This window comes from Sander vitreus, chromosome 9 (assembly GCF_031162955.1).
Source record: "Sander vitreus isolate 19-12246 chromosome 9, sanVit1, whole genome shotgun sequence".
Taxonomy (NCBI): Eukaryota; Metazoa; Chordata; class Actinopteri; order Perciformes; family Percidae; genus Sander; species Sander vitreus.
In genome coordinates, this window is record NC_135863.1 from 22,902,965 (window position 1) to 22,923,977 (window position 21,013).

The following is a 21,013-nucleotide window of genomic DNA, read 5'->3' on the forward strand; positions in this document are numbered from 1 at the left end:
TTATAAGATGCATAAACATTTGAAATAGGTATAAATTCAATGTTTTCTATTTAATTGTTGTGACCGTCAGAGGTGTTGATAAGACTGTAATTTGTGTGGATGCACCGTTAACAGGCCTACACTGTGTTATAGTTAGATGGTGTTCTGTTGTTTTGATAATGCATGTCATTATGCGCCGTGTGGGTGTCAGTCTTTTTTTATTTTTATTTTTTTTACAGTCTATGGTCTTTCTACTAAAAAAGCGTCATGGGCATGGCACAGAGTCAGACCCACTGACTATTTTGGACAGGCAACACGTGGCACTGTTTCTGGAGAGAGAGAGAGAGAGAGAGAGAGAGAGAGAGAGAGAGAGAGAGAGAGAGAGAGAGAGAGAGAGCACACTCCTCCTTCAGTCCAGCCACGCACACACTGGCAGAGCTGCTGTCTGCATTGGGTTGTACAGTAGCCTATGCTGCCTGGGATTGTTTTGAAACTACCTTTCCTTAAAGTCTGGGATCGGACGGTGAACGAGGGAGAAAGGAGAGTCCAAGAAGAGACGAGATTTTGTTTTGGTAATCTTCTTACTGTGTAGCCAGAGGACAGAGATGATGGGGACCAAAGTGTGGATTGCGCTTTGTGCGCTGCTGCTCATTAACTCGGGATCCGCTGATCATAGTAGGTCTTTTTTAAATTTTATTATCATTTTATTTAATCGCTTGACTTTGGGTTGTTTTCCGGTTTCCAGTTTGAGTAATTGACCCCCCATACACACACACACACACACACACACGCACACACTCACACACACACACACACACACACACACACACACACACACACACACACACACACACACACACCAATCTCACCTGCCTCCAGGCACCTGAGATTTTAACTGACAGAGCTCACAGTATGAAGTCTACTTACTTACACCATAAAGAGACAGTTGTTCAGTTGTTGAGCGTGAACATTTTCGTTCCTTCTGTGTGTGTTTTCTTTAAACCCTACTTGAGGTAAGAGGCAGACGAAATCTCCCACCTCCAGTTAATATGTTTCAGTTATATAGTCATACTGGCTTTGTTTCAAATCACAGTTTTATTTATTTATTTTAAAGATTTTAGGCCTTTATTATATAGGACAGGGGAAGATGTGAAAATTGAGAGAGAGAGAGAGAGAGAGGGTATGACATGCAGCAAAGGGTTGGTGTTGAACCCACAGCCACTGTGACAAGGACTGAGCCTTTGGACATGGGGTGCATGCTCTACCAGGTGAGCTATCCAGGCGTCCCGTCACAGCATCATCTACATTTTCTATTTGTTTTAACAGCCTCACACTTTATCTTTCACATCCCTTCCTCCATCCCCCTCCCTGCTTCTTCCTCTTTCTGCTTGCATTACATTCACACTCCTCTCACACACCCCACATCCTGTATTTCACTCTTACCCACCTTCCACTTCTCTGTCCTACCTGTTCATAACACTTTCTGTCCTCCTCCTATCGCTTCTCTTTTTCTCCATCAGTGCCTCTCACATAAAAGGAAAATGAGACTATTGACATTTGAAAAGATTTTATTGGGCAGAATTGTCCCATCAGCTCCTGCAGTTGAAATACAAATGAATAGAAAACAGCTTGGCTCCACCGGAGGACATTTATTGGCTGTAAATGAGAAGGGACGTACATTGTGATAAATGACACCTCTAACTATGTGCAGCAGCACACTGTCATTGTACTGGGTTCATGCTAATTGGCTTGCCACTGTAGTACAGTGTGTAGACGTTATGAACAGACTTTAAAGCAGTGCAATGCCGTCGGACTTTATCAAGTAAATTGATTGTATGGGGCTGTATTTGCATATTCAGTATAGAGATGAAATGAAAACCCAGGATGTAAGTCAGGGAGCACTTTTGTCTTGTATTCAAATATACATTAATTCTCTTGACCATCTTAACATCTTATAATTTCTGTACAGAAAAAGAAATCCCTCTGAGCTTTTCTTTGCAAAGAACATTTAAAAAAATATATCCAATCTTTCTCTGTTCTTACATGTTATACGGTCAAAACCCTTTTTTGTTTCTCTTATAACTTAGCCGGCCGCCTTTCTAACTAATCAATCACATTTTTAATTCTTCTAGAAGTTATCTAACTAACTGCAAATCTTCAGTAACCTAGATAAAAATGTTTTAACACAGTATTTATTACAGTGCATAAAATGTGGAAACAATTATTAAAAACAAAAAAGATTCCAGTTATGACCTATGCAATAATATACATATAATACATTTATAATAAAAAGTCCAAACTCAGTTATTTATTGACTCATTATGTCTGTTATTTTTTGAAGATGGAGCCCATTTCATGTTTCATCATCAGGTTATATAACAATTTAAAGACGACACCTTAAAGTTTATTTCTAATAAGTTATTCTGGTTGGATGATTTTAAAATAAATTGGTTCTTTGTTCGCAATGCAATGTTATAATGTTATATGTAATTAGTTATGTTCTTTTCTAACAAATGTACAGTAATTTTTGTGTCTTTGAGTCCACGTCTGCTGTCCACGTCTACTGGGTATGTGCATGACACCATAAATAACATAATTAACTATAATGAATTTAGGCTCTGACGTGTAGCATAATAAAACCTATGACCGGAAAAGAAGATGAGAGCCTAGAGACATGACATGCAGCTTGAGAGGTCACACAACAGTTGGTAGTAAACATCTGAAATAAAAAAATAAAAAAAGGCCAAGGACAGTGTGCACGGAGCTGTCTTCAGCGTTTTCAATCACGCGCAGTGAAACCAGGGCTTATGGGATTTTACAGTTGCAGTTAGGTGGCTTTCACACCGAAGGTATTACTGATAGGCACATCCGGCATTGAGTGTTGAAGCGGAAGACGTCAGCCTGCAGAGAAACGGTTGGCTGTTCCTCTTACTGGCAGGGTTCAAGAAGTGAGCATGAGCTACTTCCCCCAGGTATATGCTGAATTGGCCTGGAAAGTAAGAGCCTGTAATATCTTGTGGTGAGAGGAGTGTGCAACAGTGGAAACAGTGGGTCTCTTTATAAATCTACTCTGCACACGCACGCACGCACACACACACACACACACACACACACACACACACACACACACACACACATATGTGCAACATACTAATCCAGCGTTTGACCTACGCATGTTTAATGTAGCTAAAGTGAGGGAACAAGGCCAGTATTATACAACGCATAGTGTGTCTTTTTTATCGTTTAGAGTTCAAACAGGTCTCTCTCTGAAGTGAGTGATTATGGAGGTAATGAAAGCCATCATGGCAGTGTGTTACTGAACGGTAATGACATTACATTACAACAGTGCTCTGGTCTTTATCAAAGGGGAGCAGCAGGTTGAAACAGAAATGAAGACTTAGACCGCAGAGCTAAAGATATCAAGACCAAAGCGGGAAGAGAGAGAGGGCGAGAGAGCGAGATTGAAGGTCTTTGTTACAGTAAAAGGATATTATGGCAAAAAACCAAAGGTTCCTCACGTCTTATCAGGGCTGTACTAGATGTCACGCAAAGTCAAAGTAAAAGTCAGCCCTTATTTGTTTGCTCAGTACTCTGACATTATAGTTTACAGTAATGTGACTGCGTTTTATTGCAATTCTCAGTATCCATTCAGTGACTCCCAACCTGGGGGTCAGGTCCCCCAGGAGGTCTTAAGAGAAATCCGAGGAGTGATGGCATGATTAACAAGATAGGAAATAAGCATAAGCATATTTTTGCAACACAAATTTTCCCCGTTCATTTCTTAAATAGTGGAACTCAGGGTAGTTTTCAGGCCTCTAACAACATGCTCACAACTCAAAGGCCCAGAGCAGCTTCATTTTGAAGTGTCACAAAGTCACGGGCCACCGCATTTAGCTCATGACGCAAAAGAACATCAGGATTTGCAAAGTAAATATGACACGTTATCTTCTTGTCCAACACTTTAGCAAAACACTAAACTCCTGTTTGCTCCAATGAAGCTGCTCACTGATCGATAGACGACTACGGGTGTACTGAGCATGTGACTCTAAAAGTGCTGCACTGCTTTGCTGGACATTTTTCAGTTTTAATAATTGTTTAGATACAGTAAACAGTGGCCTTTGCTGACTGATATACTCTAAATTGATTGGAGTGTGCACACAGTCTGTTGTCCCATGTTTGCTTGGAATAATAAGCAAACAAGCTGTTAAAGACTCTGAGGACATGACCAGACACTGACCATTATCCACATTGGACTCTCCTCATCAGATGACGACCATGCTGCTTCCTCCTCTGCTCCAAAAAGTGCTTCTGGTGGTGAGGCGGCTCCGATGGCTCCAGAGTCTGTACCTGGTTCTACCGTGGACCCCATCAGTTCTACCACACTTTCCAATCCAAGTTCAAGAGGCACCAGCCGTTTGAGCAGCAACACGACTACAAAAGGGGAAACCATCTCTGTGACACCCGAACCAAAGAGAGTTAATGGTAACTGTGTAACTCCATAATCTTACAATCCTGTGTTATTCACTGTAAGAAAACTGATGTGAATGAGTTACTTGACTAGTCAACAATGGGGTGTGGTCCACTTACAGTAAGAATAATTTAATAGGGAGCCCAGCAGCAGGTGGCTCAGAGTTTAGGAGCTATATTTAACAAAGTCCTTATCTCTTATCTCGGTTTTCCACGTCCAAAAGTGGGCCACTGAGTTCAGGTTGGTGTTGAGGAGAGAAGTGATTAAATGCTGTGTGACTTTTCACAAGGGGATGAGAACGGTAGAAGTGAAATACACCCCCCCCCCCAACACACACACATACACACACACCAGTACCACACCATTTTTTAGGCACTTTTAGTTTATTTTGTGTGTGGAGATGGAGACGTTCATATAAGAGTACTGTTTAACTTTTAGTTTCTTGCCTCCACCAAATACAGTTGAGGTGAATTGATTTATATTTGTGGTGCCCACAGCATTGATAGTTACACTTTAACATTAGTCTGCAGCCACGCTAGCGGCTCTGTGGTGCTTTCAGCTAAACGCTAATGAAAAGTCAGGGGATCACCAAAGTTATTACAATTCATCCTGATGGAAAGATATGTGTGCTGAACATATATGGCAAGCCATCCAATAGCTGTTGAGACTATGTCAACCTCATGGGGGTGCTAGAGCAAGTCAGGGGATCCCCAAAGGCATTCAAATGTATCCTCTGGGGACCATAAATGTACAAAATGTCATGGCTATCCATCTAGAAGTTGTTGAGATATTTCCAACAAACACTGCCATCCATGAAGCCATCTGTTTCCAGACAAAATGGCCCTTTTACTAATAATCCAAAGGAAATAGAAGCAACAGTTTTCATAGGGACTATTTCTTGGGTAGAAAGAAGTTCCAGTGTAATTTTTCAATGTTCTCCGTTGTATTGGCGTGGAGGCAGAAATCAGAAATCAGAAAGAGGAATAACCCTAACCTGGACTAATACAACCAATATGATCTGCATGGCTAGATACCACCAGAAGTGAGAATGTGTTTATTTGTAATTTAGGTGAACTGACCCTTCTGCTGTCAGGCAGGCACTTCCACAAACTTCACATGCATACAAAACACTGTTCAGCAGGCTCATGTTAGCTTGCTGATTAGCATGGCAGAAACCTCATTGCAAAGTGTCGCTACAGTATTTTTTTTTAAAGATTATTTGTTTGGGCTTTTCCACCTTTAACTTTTGACAGGACAGCGAGGTGAGAAAGAGGGGGAAGACATGCAGGAAATTATCAGAGGTCGGATTTGAACTCTGGACCTCTGCGTTGAGGCATAAACCTCTCAGTATATGTGCGCCTGCTCTACCACTGATCCAACCCAGCTACACACTACAGTATTTTTATATTTATGTTGTCTTTCTCTTTGTGTAGATACCAAGATGGATTCTCCCTCAGAGGCTGCCCTTCCTAAATCAAACGCGAACTTAACAGATCAGTCGACTATACAGCCTTCAGTCCCTCCTTCTGAGAGCCAAGCCCCGGCCACTGACACCCCCCTTACCCCCACCACCACCGGCCCCACACACACAACTCACCCTACCACTGTGGACACACCGACCACCACGGCACCCACGACACATCCTGCTGCACTTCCACCTGACTCCGCTACACCATCAAACCAGCCCACTCACAACGAAACACACTCATCCACTCCTGTCCCAACGTCTGAGCCGCCAAAGCCTGACACTACCACCACTACTGTCATCGCCCAGTCCAGTTCAACATCCAGCACCAGCTCCTCTCAAAAGCCCCCAAATTCTGAGTCGCCGACGCTGACATCTCCACAACACACTCCGCAGTCCGACGGACATCCTGAGACCTCCAGCGAAGCCCACCTAAAGTCCACCATCAACCCGCCGAGCAGCCCCTCCGCGCAGGCCAATCCCCGTGCTGACACCCCCTCCCAGCTCAACGTTGGGGGAGACCGTAAGTGCAAGATATGTTGTTTGTCTCCTGTGTTGGTGTAGGAATTTGTCATGCCTGGATATTGACAGAGCCAGAAGTAAATTGTCTTAACGACAAAGGCGACACTGTTTTTTTGTTTTCCAACACAAGCCTCTACACACACGCACACACACACACACCGCCTCCCCCCCTCCTTCTGTCTACATCTTCTACAAGCACTGTCACCACCAAGCACTCCACAATTATGGCTCTGTTTGGGAAGAGTCAGAGGCAGTCATGGGACTCGAGGCCTCAAGCATGCTTTGTTTTCTTTCTTTTTCTGTCTCTCTCCCCCTCTGTCTGTCATCCAAATGATGTATATATCTACGGTATGTTTCTCTATCTGTACTCCTTCTTAGGAGGACTTTTACCAGGATGTCATCACAAAAGAAGCAAAACCTGATCAACTCTTCTCAGTTGGATACAGTTGAAATATAAAATTCTCTCTGCTTCTCTCACTCCGTGTGGTTTTATTAGTCCACGCTTGGCACCTCGCCTCTTTCCATTAGCCAGAGGAGCAGGGAGCATTCACTGCTCTGTGGTTGTTGTTACTTTCAACCAGAGGATTTACAAAATAGTCTTCCATAGCAACATCCTTATACAGGAATAGGAACAGCCAAAAACGCAGACACAAACTCTTCCTGCGCAAAACACTATACAAACACAGAGAGACATCAACATAGAAAGGTCAGGAGTGATGATGTTAGAGATTAAACAGCACCCTTAAGCAAACTAAAACACACTGTAGTGTGTGGTAGTGCATTGTAGTGTATGCACATACTGTATAAACGGCTTGATTCTAATTATACAAATGTATTTAAAATATTGCCCTATGAATAAATTCACTTGCTCAACAGAGAGCTCAAGTACAGGAAAGCTTAACATTGCCATCCTGTGTTTGACATTTCTTTCCTGAGCTACATGATGAACACTCAAGTTCTACATGCTGCTGCTGTCGAGTCTATATCCAGTCCCAGTCACAGCTTTAAACAAGTTTTTAAGAAGCTAAAGTTCCAGTATTTGCACCATGTTGAATCAAAGTGAAATCCATCTTTAACGGTGCATTGCCAGCTTGTTTACTTGGGCTACAGCGTGTTAAAGGAGGAACGTGCCCTGCTCAAGTATCTCCTCTGTTTTTTTTGTTCCAGCGACGATGGTCCATGACTCTCCCACATTAGACCCCCTCCTGGCTGGCCTGGTGTCAGCCTTCATCATCACCGCTGTCATCATCACTCTGCTCCTCTTCCTCAAACTGCGCCAGAGAGACAACAGACCAGAGTTCCGCAGGCTGCAGGACCTACCTATGGTGAGCACCTCCAGGACATCCAGGCAACATTCATATTCACTCAGTCAGATATTGTTGTGCACAGATATACTGTTACCAGTACTTGAATATTATAATGATTTAAAGATCAAGAACAGAACAACTTCTGGGTTTTCAAGTTTGGGTTGATCCTTCTCGAGCAGGATCCTTGCTTAGTACAGACTTACAGTAATGGATAATGGACAAATAAGTGCATTCCCTTTCCTGCAGAGAGTTAGATAAGAAGATTGAAACTTGTCTCATATTTGTATGGTAAATATGAAGCTACAGCCAGTTGCTGGTTAGCTCAGCACAGAAAGAACAACTAAACTACTAAAAAAAGTATATCAGTTTAAGTGTATGCTATATTAGAATATGGTACCACTTTGCCTTGGCATATAGTATGTATAATAGCTGTGTATAATTTGTTGTGTTATTCCATTTTTCCATTGTGTAGGACGATATGATGGAGGACACACCCTTGTCCATGTACAGCTACTGATTGAGGCATGACTGAAAAATGTTGGCGATCAAATACTCTCCTTGAATCCAGGCCGACGCTGCAGCGGTTGCCGAAACCTTCCTTAATATGCAACAAACAGAAAGAATCCTGGGTAGGTGTGAGCAAACATCTGGATCGCTTCCATTTTCCTAGATCCCACTGACATGTAGGAAAAAGGACATGATTAAAGCTGCAATGGACAATGAAGATATGGCCCATGTTGGGGTCGTTTTTGCAAAAGTCCATTTTGGTGCCGGTAATTACAAATTAGGCCGACGCCTCTGTTGAATACTGTATGCTTAATATTTTTCAGCCCATCTTTTGGGGTGTGGGAGTTGTATAATATATTTGGATTTCCCTAGCGTTGAAAAGGGTAGGTGTGAAACACACCTGGACACAGATTCAGACTGTCCCGCCAGACTCTAATTTCTCTGTTATCAGTTAGTGTTAAAAGGTCTGGCACTCTGACTAAGAGGCCAGAGAAAAGAAATGAACATAACAAATGGCCTGATTATAGTGTTAAAAAAAGTTGCACTTTACTTTTTCAGCAGTGGAAATAAATGGACAAATATGTTTGTGTATGAGAAAAAGTTTTGCGTGCATACGGGAGTGCAGGCATAGCATTGTGTGCGTTTGTAGGTGTGTGTGTGAGACTGTTAAAAGTGCATGTGTGGATTTTTGAAGGCATGGCAGGAGATATATAAGTGTTTTCTCTTTTTTTCTGTTTCTGTGTTGAAGGTCCTGCTGCCTCTTGGCCTGATTTCAATATGTGCAGTGTGTGTTTTTTTGTTTCTTTCCTGGAGTTTCATGTCCAGGAGAGAGTGCCTTACACAGTATAGGAACAGCTCTTATTGTATACTGTATTTATACATTCAAACCAACTAACTCCCAGATTTACCAGTCATTCCCAGGGCTTTGTGTGATACCCATTTAAACACACTCGGGGCCAGGGAGCCGCTCTGACTTGCCCATGTTTGAACACTAGCCTTGAGCGTGTTCACCATTAGGCTCTCATTCATACAATGACAGTTGCAGACTAAAATTGGCCAATGGCCTTTCCACACAAAGCTGGCATTGTCCTGTGCGTTGTAAATACTACTGATTGCATCATGCAAAGACAACTTTATGAAACTCTTCATCTTAGTTCTTGCTTTCGTGTTCACCAGTCACAAAACATACAAACATATTGAAGATGTTATATGGACTGACCTGACAGCACCTTGTTCTCTCACGAGACACGTTCACAAATATCCCGTTGATTATGCTGTGCATTAGCCTCGCTGTGTATTTGCTCTGCAAATGTGCAGGAGAATCTGAGTGGCAATGAGATACATACAAGATTAAAGGAAAAACCCATGTCGATAGAAATCAATTGGAGCTTGTACTTGTGTTTATTGTATGTGCCATGAATAACAGATGGGTGACGAATTAAAGGGAAATCAGCATAAAATGTCTTAGTAATGCGTTGGGCCACAAAGTGAGAGTCTTCAGAGAGCTTCATTGAATATTACATAAGTCTCTACTGGAGGGATAAACACCTAAAGTTATTCCCTCGTTTGAGGTTTTGAACCCACGTTTTTTCCTTTTGTCACCCATCTGTCCATCCAGTTCTAAATTATACACTTGAGATTTCTGATATTACTGTTAACAATTGTAAGTATCCTGAATGCATAATGAGGCTTTGCTGCCAGATGTGGAATATTGACTGTTGGTGTTTTATGATTAAAAGTATTTTCAAACCACCCTCTGCATTTCCAATCTAAATTATTAACAGTTTGTTATAAACTGTTAACTGACTCTTTGACAGCAGGACCAACAAACAAAAGCGCCATCAGAACACAACACTGATCTACAGAAAACAGAACAGAAAGTCCAGCTCCTCTTTTTAAACTTCCACACAGACTTTTATTGTTGGAGACAAAACACAAAACATTTTCTCACAGACCTTCAATGAATGAATCAGTGCACTCCTTTACTGCAGCGCCACTGCAAAATACTTGGCAGATGCAATTAAAGTGCAGTAGAAGGGTCTGATTCATCAGCCATTATCTGGCCACAATAACAAATAAATGAGCCTTTTCTTCATTAAATATCTCTTCGACCACAATATTAACAGCTATACAAGGACAGCGTGTTAGAAGAGGTCTGTTTAAAAACTGTTACGTACTGCTCTGTGCCATTTACTGTTTTCCAAAAAGTCTTTTATTGACCAGTGAGACAATTTGTGTCATTAGATGAACTAGATAGTGTCTGTAGTCCTTTTCACCACCCAAGCCTCCATACCCACACGCCACTGAACACCTAACCTGCCTGTCAGCTCCCCTTTGGCTCTGCACTGTGGTCTGGGATCCTCGATGGGGGGTGTCTGGATGCTGAAATATTTAACAGCTTGACACCAAGCTGGCACAGTGTGACTCATGTCAGACATGACAGCATAAAAGGGACTACTGTATATAAAGAAAAGCAGTGGAGGTTGAAGGTGTTGGTGCCTTGGTAATGTTAATTGTTAAGTGTATGTTTTTTTTTCTTCTTTATTCCTCTTTGTCTTCACTTCAGCTGCATTACCGGGAATCAAAACCCAATCCTCGTCAGATTTCTCCTGGATTGAAGAGTGCATTATGTCAGGAACAAAAGGCCATTACATATCCATTACTCTGCAACACTGAAGAGTGTAGCTTACACAGAATACATGATCACAAGAACTTTAAAGCTTACTGTGATTTATTACTGTACATCAAGTGATCAAAAGGTGGCCAAGGTGCATATACCTGAAATTAAAGTTAAATAAATTAATGAATTAAAAAATGCAGACATAAGGAAATATAAGCGTACTGTGGGCTCTTATTTTGTTAATCAAAAGCACAGGGATCAGTGCTTTTTTTCATGGATCTCACAGCAGTTATAAGCAGAGATGAACTAAACTACACCTAAAACATACCTAACCCCAACAATCTGTAATCATAACAACCGTAAACATAACTATTTTTTAAATCTTCTGCCTGAAACCAAACCTTGTGGTTTAGAGGAACAATCACAGTGCTTCTGTGTTTCACTCCGGTGGGACCCATAATTCATCTTCAGTGACTCGCAACATGGATGCAGAGGGTGTGGCAAAAAACTGAAAACTTAATATCCGTTGGGTGGCGAACGATTTCAAAATTCCGTGGCCAAAAGTTCAATCAGTCAAGCTTACAGTGAGAAATAAAGCTACTTACAAAAATGCCATTGTGCAGGCACAAGGCTAGCCACCATCATGAAAACAGTTTCTGATTGAAAACCTCTCGCAAAGAATCTTGCTTAAACAGCTGCCCGTCTCCTCAGTTTGTTCCCAGCACCCAGCCAGTGTGTGCATGTGGGGGCAGTTACTGCGGATTATTTAAAGAGGATTTGTGGCTATCACAGTCCTCTGCCTCTAGCAGATATCACTAACCAGACTGAGGGCAAATAATGCTGACTCTTTTGGTGGTTTGCTTCAGCACACTGCGGTAGCAGGAGTTTGGGAGTGTCACATGGTACCAGACAGTTTACAGAATAATCAGACATGCAATTGAAAATCAATTTTAAAAACAAGTAGTGCGTGGTCCGTCCCGAGTTCCCTAACACTTCTGGTATTCTTACAAACGGCGTGTTTAAAAATAGCATTTGAGAATTCCCCTCACTAAAAGAAAGTTTCCACACTGGCTTGAACTATGCATCACACATCTAAGCAGGTCTGTTAAGCAACGGTAATAAAATTAAGTTGAATGACTTAATTACTTGTTATTTGTATGTGCCTCTGTTGCCATGCCAAGTCTGCTGTTTGCCGTCCTTTGTTTCCTTTCCATTGAGACTACAGTGGAAATAAGCCATATTATTATAGTTATCCTGACGGCTTCTACTTTCAAAGGTTCTGGTTTTCAGAATAGTTCTGTAACTCTAAAAAGCTGATCAAGAAATGTCGTCATTTTGCTAAATCATCCCAAGGAAATTACGTAAATCACCATATAAAAAAGGGTCAGAGGTCATTAAGACTTAGGTCAGATCCAAAATCTGGGTTCACATCTTCATCGAGGAGATCATCACCATCATTGTCATCATCGTCCTCCAAATCTGATCCCGGACCAGCAAAGTCGCTCCGTCTGGACTGTACGCTCAGACGCACTCGAGGCTTCTGATGAAGAGCTGGCAAGGTGAAGACCAGAGGAGAGCATTACTTTGTTTGTGTGCGCGTGTGTGTGCCTCTTCTGGGATTAGTCTGGAAGACATTCAAATGTTTTCCCTTAACAACTGTGTACCATTGTGTGTGTGTGTGTGTGTGTGTGTGTGTGTGTGTGTGTGTGTGTGTGTGTGTGCGGAAACAATCGTCAAATTAGCCTGGCTTCATGGACCCAAATCACTCTGGGAAACATTTAGAGCAAGCAGAGATCTTAATCTCATCCGGGAACATCAACCTTCTGTTACAGTAAGTCTCAGGGGTGAGCCGTGCACGCGCACGCGCACACACGCGCACACGCACACGGTTCCAAATTTCCCAAGCAATCACTGGCTTTGCAGAAACTGTTGAGAGGAAATGAGAGCTTTACTGCTTTATCTGCAGACGGAAGAACACGGTGGGTCTACAAACTTGCTCACAGTGGTGCTGTACATCTCTAGATTACATTCCTCACTTTTCTTTTATTACTCATTTTTGACATTTTCTTTCATTCTAGTCTCTTTCACTTCTCGGTCTTCATCAGGGAACATCCTCTAGTGATATATTTAAAGGAATAGTTCGACATTTTGGGGAATGCACTTATTCACTTTTTAGCAGCTAACAGCTAGCAGCTAGCAGGGCGAGCTAGCTACCGGCAGGATAGAGACAGGGTAAGTGAATTTAAACAATGTCTGTGTTGAAAACGCATCTTGTTGTCACGTAAGGGCCCTGTTCATGTTGCACAGACATTTTAATTGCATTTTGTGTCTGTTAAGAGGCAAAAAAGAACTCTAAAACTTGCCCCGACAACTGCCGTTTTCAGCTAAGTGGAAGCTCGTAGATTCGGCTCGTTTGTTTTTTTTTCTATCGACTGTACTCGCATATTTATAGCGATCAAGATTAACTTAAAAATTGGCATTCTCCTTTAAGTAATATTTTCAATGCAGGACTTTTACTTGTAAAAGAGTATTTTTACAGTGTGGTATCCGTACTTTTACTTAAGTAAAGGATCTGATCACTTCTCCTGCCACTGGGTAACAAAACCCACCTAGCAGCACCTCACTAATTAACCCGTTATATCACCTTTGTTTAATCCACAACACAAAAAAAAACTGAAGTGTAAAAACATCGTAGTTTTACAGGGACTATGTGCAGGACTATTTCTTTGCTGGAAGCCGTGACTTCCTGGATTCCCGCCGTCACCGTGAGGCTGCAAGGAAACCAGCAGAAACTCTCGAAGAGAAAGTGGTATCGATCCTCTCATCTGACTCTCTGCAAGAGACGTTGCCGAACACTCATATTTCCCAACATGCAAAGCTATTCCTTCACCAAAGTGTATGCTGAAATGGCAAACACATAGGAGTGCTGAGTCAGATCTACTGGGATGAATCAGAGTGAAGGTTGAGCCAGATGTGTGGGAGAGGCACAGGAGGGGAAACTACATGTCCCATCTTGCTAAAACCGCCATCAGTCTGTGTCCATCTGGTGCCATGTGTAACATTTTCTCTTGGTTGGAGCGTGTGATCCAAATGTCAGCAAATGTTTGTGCACATGTACTGTTGGTGGACAGAAAGCTTATGAAAATGATATGATGGAAACACGTGGTGTTGTTGATGACGCTGTACTTTAGTACCTGTAGGTGCATAAAACAATAGGGCTGCATGATATGAGGAAAATATGCGTTAACGTTGTTGAATGTCGCAATAACGATATTACTTGTGATAAACAGTGTACTTGAAGTTACTCAGTTCTGCAGCTTTCAGTATTAATGTAATAATACAACAAATTGCTTGTTGAATTTAAAACAAATGAAAGGAAATCATTTCCAACATTCTTTTATTGAACACATTAAAGATTGAATTAAATATATAAGAGGCACCACTATATAAAAAAAAAAAGAATGACCATTACATTTTCAAGAGCAGTTGTGTGTTGATATTTTCTTTCAACCAACACAAAAATCTCTGTCTTTCGTGATACTTTGCAGCCTTTCATGATATGGTTATTGCGTGATGACGATGAAAAACAATATATTGTGTGGCTGGGTTGGCTCAGTGGGTAGAGCAGGTGCACATATACTGAGAGGTTTATGCCTCGACGCAGAGGTCCAGGGTTCGAATCTGACCTGTAGCACCTAGCTGTCCTATTAAATAAAAGGTGGAAAAGCCCAAAAATAATCTTTATATTGTGCAGCCCTACTAGGCAACCATGCTTGGGTGCATTTTTTTTTTTTTAAAACTCAGAAAGCATTCGTCCTTACCAGGGTCTTCCAGCCATGACAGATCATCTGAGCTGACCTCGGCCAGGCTCGGGGTTGGGCTAAAGTCTTCGGAGTCAGAGTCGGCCTCTTCAACTCTGGCCCCTCTACTGTGGCTGCCAGGGAGCGGAGATGCCCCTGAATCAAATAAAAAGACATGGTTAAATATCATGCTGTGTGTGTGGGTGTGTGTGGCTGTGTGTGTGTGTGTGTGTGTGTGTGTGTGTGTGTGTGTGTGTGTGTGTGTGTGTGAGCCAGAGAAGGAGAGAGACTTGCCTGATGTGTGTGCTGACTGCAAAGGTGTTGGTTGACATTCTTTGAGAACAAGTCTCCTGACCTCCTCCTTCAGCTCGGACACAGTTGTTCTGTTGTAAAGAGATTCATTGCGAGGTAAGCTTAGTCACAGAAAGGCAAACAAACACACAGGTGCACGCACACTCTACACGCATGTACCTGATCTGGCGGACCTCTTGCTGTGTGTGAGAATACTGAGAGACAGTCTTTGCCAGATCAGTGCTGTGAGTTCTGTAGCTATCTGTCAGCTCCTCCAGTGTCTGATCAAAGCACACAAAGGAAAGGTTAAGGATCTGAAGGAATACAAAAGCACACATGCAGAAGCAAACATAACCTGCGTGATACAATGTGTGTGTTTGTGTTTGTGTGTGTGTGTGTGTGTGTGTGTGTGTGTGTGTGTGTGTGTGTACCTTGCAGCTGTGTTCGTACTGTCTTCGGGTCTCTCTGGCCTCTGTCTGCTGGAGGAACACATCCTCCCCCTGTCTCCCTGTTAAGAGGAAAAGTAGAAAGAGCCGACGTTGTGAACAAGACTGTGCTTGCCTTTGCTTTGGAGGCCAGCATGGGGTGCAGAATCAATGAGAGGGCATGATGTATTGTGTGTACGTGACTCACTTAGTTGTGCTTTCAGTTGGTCCACCTCTCTCCGCAGGTGTTCCAGCTCCTCTCTGCGGAGCTTTGAGCTGAAACTGTAACAGTTTTTTTTTTTTTTTTTAAAAGACAGAAAAGTGGTGATGAGGCTGTTTTGTTTTTTCATTTGTCATAACTGAAATGAAAATGTCACCCAGACACTAGCAGCAATCCAATCCGCCCCCACACACACACACACACACACCCCCCAGCTCCACCCCTGATGCACCTCTCCTCCAGGTTGCCTAGCGATGTGGCTCTGGTGATGTGTCCCCGCAGATTGCTCAGCTCACGTCCAACCTCTCTCCTCCACTGCTCCATCCTTCTCTCTGCTCCTGGACTTTGCCCCCTCCTCGAATCCGCCCTCTCGCTTTCCCTCTCCCTCAGCTCCTCACGCAGCCTGTGAACCTCCTCTGGAAAAGAGAAGTTACTGTGAAGAAGGGATTTTTTTTTCTTCTTTTCTTTCTCCTTTAGCAGCCTTGAGAACAAATCCAAATTATTTATTGTCTTTAATTATAAATGAATCCTCCCTTGGCGAGTGGAGTTGGCTTTTTCAGACAGTAGAGGGGTGGGCAGTGAGTGGAGAAAGCAGGGGAGAGAGAGCTTTAGCGGGATCCGAAACTTAGAACAGTGGTGAGGCACTGTATACATCAATAGATAATTGTACATGTATTCATTTAGCAAACACGTTTGTCCAAGAAATGTGCAACTGAGATACAATTCAAACCACGTCAAGGAAGGAATAAAATATGACATCTTAGCATAATTAATGTGAACCAATTAAGACCATGTCAGAAAAGGTTGGTAGTTTCTATCTCTTGCTTGTGACGCTGTGAGTGCTGATGGTCCACAAAACTGAGTTGCAGTGAGGATTCTGCTACTGGTTCCACTCCCCATCTTCTCCCCTGAGATAAGCTAAATGAAAATGACAGTATGCAGTAATCATAGTGAAAATGGATCAAAGTGTATTTAATGCAAACTAAAAATGGAGTCATTGTTCCTGTTTTGAGCCGTAATGCAATGCCCATGTGTGTCATTTAAACAGATTAAATGCATAAGTAGTAGCTGTAGAGGCTGGAATTGCCTTGTCTTTTTTTGTCTACAATTATTTACATACAGTATATATAGCATTTCAACTACAACACAGCTGATCCAAAGTGTTTTATAAGATACTGAAAACTTAAAAGAGCTAAAACAAGAGGTCAGCCAATTAGTAAAAGTGTGTTTTTTGGTCACTTTTCTGATTATGTTAGAAGCCGTGCTCAAGTTTTTTTAAATAAGGTTAGAAGGTAAGGAAGCCACTCGGATGGTCCAAAAATAAAGACAGAATTCAAGAGCGGTTGATATGAGGGCACCAATAAGATTTAAAATAAAAGGACTGTAAAGAATCGGTTAGCTGAAATTGGATTTGACTACCAAATTATTGTTGTTTTTCACACTTAACGGTTCAATTGAACAACACAATATATTTCGAAAGCTACAGACTTACAGTGGTGTGAAAAAGTGTTTGCCCCCTTCCTCATTTCCTGTTCCTTTGCATGTTTGTCACACTTAAGTGTTTCGAACATCAAACCAATTTAAACAAAAGTCAAGGACAACACAAGTAAACACAAAATGCAATTTGTAAATGAAGGTGTTTATTATTAAAGGAGAAAAAAAATCCAAACCATCATGGCCCTGTGTGAAAAAAGTGATTGCCCCCCCCTTGTTAAAACATACTATAACTGTGGTTGTCCACACCTGAGTTCAATTTCTCTAGCCACACCCAGGCCTGATTATTGCCACACCTGTTCACAATCAAGGCATCACTTAAATAGGAGCTGCTTGACACAGTAAGGTCCACCAGAAGATCCTTAAAAGCTACACATCATGCCGAGACCCAAAGAAATTCAGGAACAATTGAGAAAGAAAGTAATTGAGATCTATCAGTCTGGAAAGGGTTATAAAGCCATTTCCAAAGCTTTGGGAATCCAGCGAACCACAGTGAGAGCCATTATCCACAAATGGCGAAGACATGGAACAGTGGTGAACCTTCCCAGGAGTGGCCGGCCGCCCAAAATTACCCCCCAAGAGCGCAGCGACGACTCATCCAAGAGGTCACAAAAGACCCCACAACAACGTCCAAAGAACTGCAGGCCTCACTTGCCTCAGTTAAGGTCAGCGCTCATGCCTCCACCATCAGGAAAAGACTGGGCAAAAATGGCCTGCATGGCAGAGTTCCAAGGAGAAAACCACTGCTGAGCAAAAAAGAACATCAAAGCTTGTCTCAATTTCTCCAGAACACATCTTGATGATCCCCAAGACTTTTGGGACAACATTCTGTGGACCGATGAGACAAAAGTGGAACTCTTTGGAAGGTGTGTGTCCAAGTATATCTGGCGAGAAGGAACACTGCATTTCATAAAAAAGAACATTATACCAACTGTAAAATATGGTGGTGGTAGTGTGATGGTCTGGGGCTGTTTTGCTGCTTCAGGACCTGGAAGACTTGCCGTGATAAAAGGAACTATGAATTCTGCTGTCTACCAAGAGATCCTGAAGGAGAATGTCCGACCATCTGTTCGTGTACTCAAGCTGAAACGAACTTGGGTTCTGCAGCAGGACAATGATCCTAAACACACCAGCAAGTCCACCACCGAATGGCTGAAGAAAAACTAAATGAAGACTTTGGAGTGGCCTAGCCAAAGTCCTGACCTGAATCCTATTGAGATGTTGTGGTATGACCTTAAAAAGGCCGCTCATGCTCGAAAACCCTCTAATGTAACTGAATTAGGACAATTCTGCAAAGATGAGTGGGCCAAAATTCCTCCAGGACGCTGTAAAAGCCTCATTGCACGTTATCGCAAACGCTTGGTTGCAGTTGTTGCTGCTAAGGGTGGCCCAACCAGTTATTAGGTTTAGGGGGGCAATCACTTTTTCACACAGGGCCATGATGGTTTGGATTTTTTTTTCACCTTTAATAATTAACACCTTCATTTACAAATTGCATTTTGTGTTTACTTGTGTTGTCCTTGACTATTGTTTAAATTGGTTTGATGTTCGAAACACTTAAGTGTGACAAACATGCAAAGGAACAGGAAATGAGGAAGGGGGCAAACACTTTTTCACACCACTGTATGTGTCAAAGATGAATTTGTGTTGAAATGCTGCAGCTCGAAAGAAACATGACTGGGTTCTGTTTATTTTTCAAATGCAAGCTGTTAACTTAGTTTGGGTATGACAACATTAAGCAGTGTTGAACCTGATAAGAATGCCTTTCTTCTAGTTGACAATAATAGTGTTGTATGTTTGAGGGGACAACGTGACCCAGTATAAACTGAGGTAAGTAGTCATGGTGCAGTAGGTTACCTTGTAGTGTCTGGATGTGACATTGTTGAGACTGTCTCTCCCTTTCCACGTCATGGAGTTTCTTGGTGAGAGACTCAATTGCCTTTAAAACCCATTAGGGGAAAAAAAACAACAACAACAACAAAAAAACAGAATTCTGTCAACAACACTTTGATACATCACATACTATTTGACTACTTTGTGGTAACTATATTTGATCTCGCACACCTGGCTCGGTTAAGCAAATATTCACACACCTGGCTCTGTATCTGGAGCTGTGACTGGATAGCAGCTAGATCTGCCCAGTGAACAGATGGACTGAGGGATGGGGAAGGCTGTCGGAGAAGGGGGGCACGAGGAGGAAGAGCAGGAGGGCCCAAATCTGAATCACGAATCCTCTCCCTCACTGGAAAAAAATCTGGAGAGGAAGAGGCATGTGAGGGAGGTTGCTCACAAACGGCTTAAACCAAAATCAAAAGGAGTTCAAACCACTCTCCCTACGATCCTTATCTGCACTTTACTATAAAGGTTAAAAGGGTGAAAGTACACACACACACACACAAATAAGGTAATTTCCCCTTAACAGTCATATTCAGAAACCGACACATAGTTCACCCACCTTCGCCTCCTTTGGCAAATTTCCCTGGTGACGTCAGTCTCTCCTGTGGACACAAACAAATAATTTCAAACAATAGGGAATTTCCAAACTCTCACTATCAGTATGACTACATTACCCTGTTAAAAGTTTAGTGGAGCTTTACTGCCATCTACAGATAGCTCCAGTTATGAAAATTTACTAGACCACAAGGCCACATAGTGAAGGCACTCCTACTGTATGATGTATACTCCCTTTCACTGATGCAAAACAAAATATGCCTAGACCACACACTCTTTAGATTATTAGTTTCTGTTATTTCCAGCAAGGCTAATAGAGGGGAAGGCTATTTGGATCTACTCACCCTCATCTTTGCAACGCTGCTATCTGCTCCTGACAGGATAGAGCTCAGCTGATTGTCCCAGTTCATGTTGGAGTTGAACTAAAAAGAAGTGCATCAAGTTGTCAAATGCATCATTCATTAGCATTAGTCGGTTAATTCTTGATCCTTGGTATATAAAAAAACGTCATGCAAGACAGTGTTGTGTTGCCTGACAGTGGCGTTACAACATCAAAACCCCACTGTGGGATGGTGATACAGTAACTTTGGAAGTGTTTTGTGGCTTGTCGGTGAGGTTAACAACCTAGTAGAGATCTCTGACACTTTGTGTGAGATTAAATTAGAGCAGGCCTGGATAAATGCACGTTTGTAGTGACGATTATCAGCTGCTACTTAGGTAAATGTAGCCAAGGTGCAGGCTTTCTGATAATGTAATGAGCTCAGCCTACTTTATTGGTCTCCAGGCCAGTGGGGAATATCTCTCAAGCTTCCAGGAACAGATACACAGACTTAAACTGGAAGCGACGCAACAACCCCCTGCTCAAGGAACCTTGTAGAGTAGACAACGATATGCTGGCTAAGATATAGCAAAACACTAAACCCGTCAAGATAACGCAAAGGGGGCGTAGTAAACGTTAAATAGCCAATGTTTTCCTATTGTTAACCCAAGCTAATGTCAGTTAACGTTAGCATCAGCTTTACGTTCTTTTTCCTGACAGCGTTCACAACGTTACGTTACTGTCATGGTTGGCAACATTATTATTGGCCGATCCCTATACACTGAGTAATATAACCTTACGAATATGACATAGAACCTGTCGCTGAAAACATAAATAATGTTTAAGGAGAACAATGCAAATGTTTATGTTAGCTGGCTTAGCAGGCTACTCACAGAAAACCTTGCGACTCCACTTTTAAATCCAGGAGCCCATAACAGTAACGTGATTGCGTATGACGTGGTCGCAGGGGTCTTCTGGGTATTGTAGTAGATAGTGACTATATTCGTAATATTCTTTACTCGCACAAAATATGTGAAGTGCTAGAGTAGAATTTCTCCCAAACACACTGCATTATATATTGTATTGGATGCATTAGTTTTGCCAAATCATTGCAGAAAAAACAAGTCTAGCCTAATTTCTGATAT

General features: G+C 42.1%; 2 protein-coding genes across 7 annotated transcripts; one reads left to right on the plus strand and one right to left on the minus strand.

Moving 5' to 3' along the window:
* Nucleotides 1-361: 361 nt before the first annotated feature.
* Nucleotides 362-10,001, plus strand: LOC144523657 (uncharacterized). The gene is made up of 5 exons (XM_078259380.1): nt 362-654; nt 4,246-4,461; nt 5,881-6,435; nt 7,602-7,759; nt 8,214-10,001. Exons 1-5 carry the CDS (start codon nt 585-587, stop codon nt 8,256-8,258), a joined length of 1,044 nt encoding a protein of 347 aa, XP_078115506.1. The 5' UTR covers nt 362-584; the 3' UTR covers nt 8,259-10,001.
* Nucleotides 10,002-10,137: 136 nt separating this feature from the next.
* Nucleotides 10,138-20,826, minus strand: LOC144523655 (uncharacterized). 6 transcript variants are annotated; one of them, XR_013502532.1, is made up of 14 exons: nt 20,762-20,807; nt 19,894-19,971; nt 19,554-19,596; nt 19,192-19,352; nt 18,956-19,037; nt 15,837-16,020; nt 15,593-15,666; nt 15,391-15,467; nt 15,140-15,240; nt 14,963-15,051; nt 14,690-14,824; nt 12,239-12,419; nt 12,015-12,087; nt 10,138-10,857 (listed from the first exon to the last, which is right to left on the minus strand). XR_013502532.1 is itself a non-coding variant. In XM_078259378.1 (13 exons), exons 2-12 carry the CDS (start codon nt 19,957-19,959, stop codon nt 12,253-12,255), a joined length of 1,179 nt encoding a protein of 392 aa, XP_078115504.1. In that variant the 5' UTR covers nt 19,960-19,971; nt 20,762-20,807; the 3' UTR covers nt 10,138-10,857; nt 12,239-12,252. The 6 variants fall into 6 exon arrangements, 4 of the variants coding, with proteins under 4 accessions (XP_078115504.1, XP_078115503.1, XP_078115505.1 ...); XR_013502531.1 differs by having other exon boundaries at nt 12,015-12,419; XM_078259378.1 differs by lacking the exon at nt 12,015-12,087.
* Nucleotides 20,827-21,013: the final 187 nt, after the last annotated feature.

Excerpts from the sequence above, each read along its gene's own strand:
- LOC144523657 (XM_078259380.1), top strand. The coding sequence starts at position 585 with ATGATGGGGACCAAAGTGTGGATTGCGCTTTGTGCGCTGCTGCTCATT. Across the intron at positions 4,462-5,880 it reads CGAACCAAAGAGAGTTAATG|ATACCAAGATGGATTCTCCC; the intron begins GTAACTGTGTAA and ends CTCTTTGTGTAG. Across the intron at positions 6,436-7,601 it reads GCTCAACGTTGGGGGAGACC|CGACGATGGTCCATGACTCT; the intron begins GTAAGTGCAAGA and ends TTTTTGTTCCAG.
- LOC144523655 (XM_078259379.1), bottom strand. The coding sequence starts at position 19,959 with ATGAACTGGGACAATCAGCTGAGCTCTATCCTGTCAGGAGCAGATAGC. Across the intron at positions 15,667-15,836 it reads CTAGGCAACCTGGAGGAGAG|TTTCAGCTCAAAGCTCCGCA; the intron begins GTGCATCAGGGG and ends AAACTGTTACAG. Across the intron at positions 15,468-15,592 it reads CCAACTGAAAGCACAACTAA|GGAGACAGGGGGAGGATGTG; the intron begins GTGAGTCACGTA and ends TCCTCTTAACAG.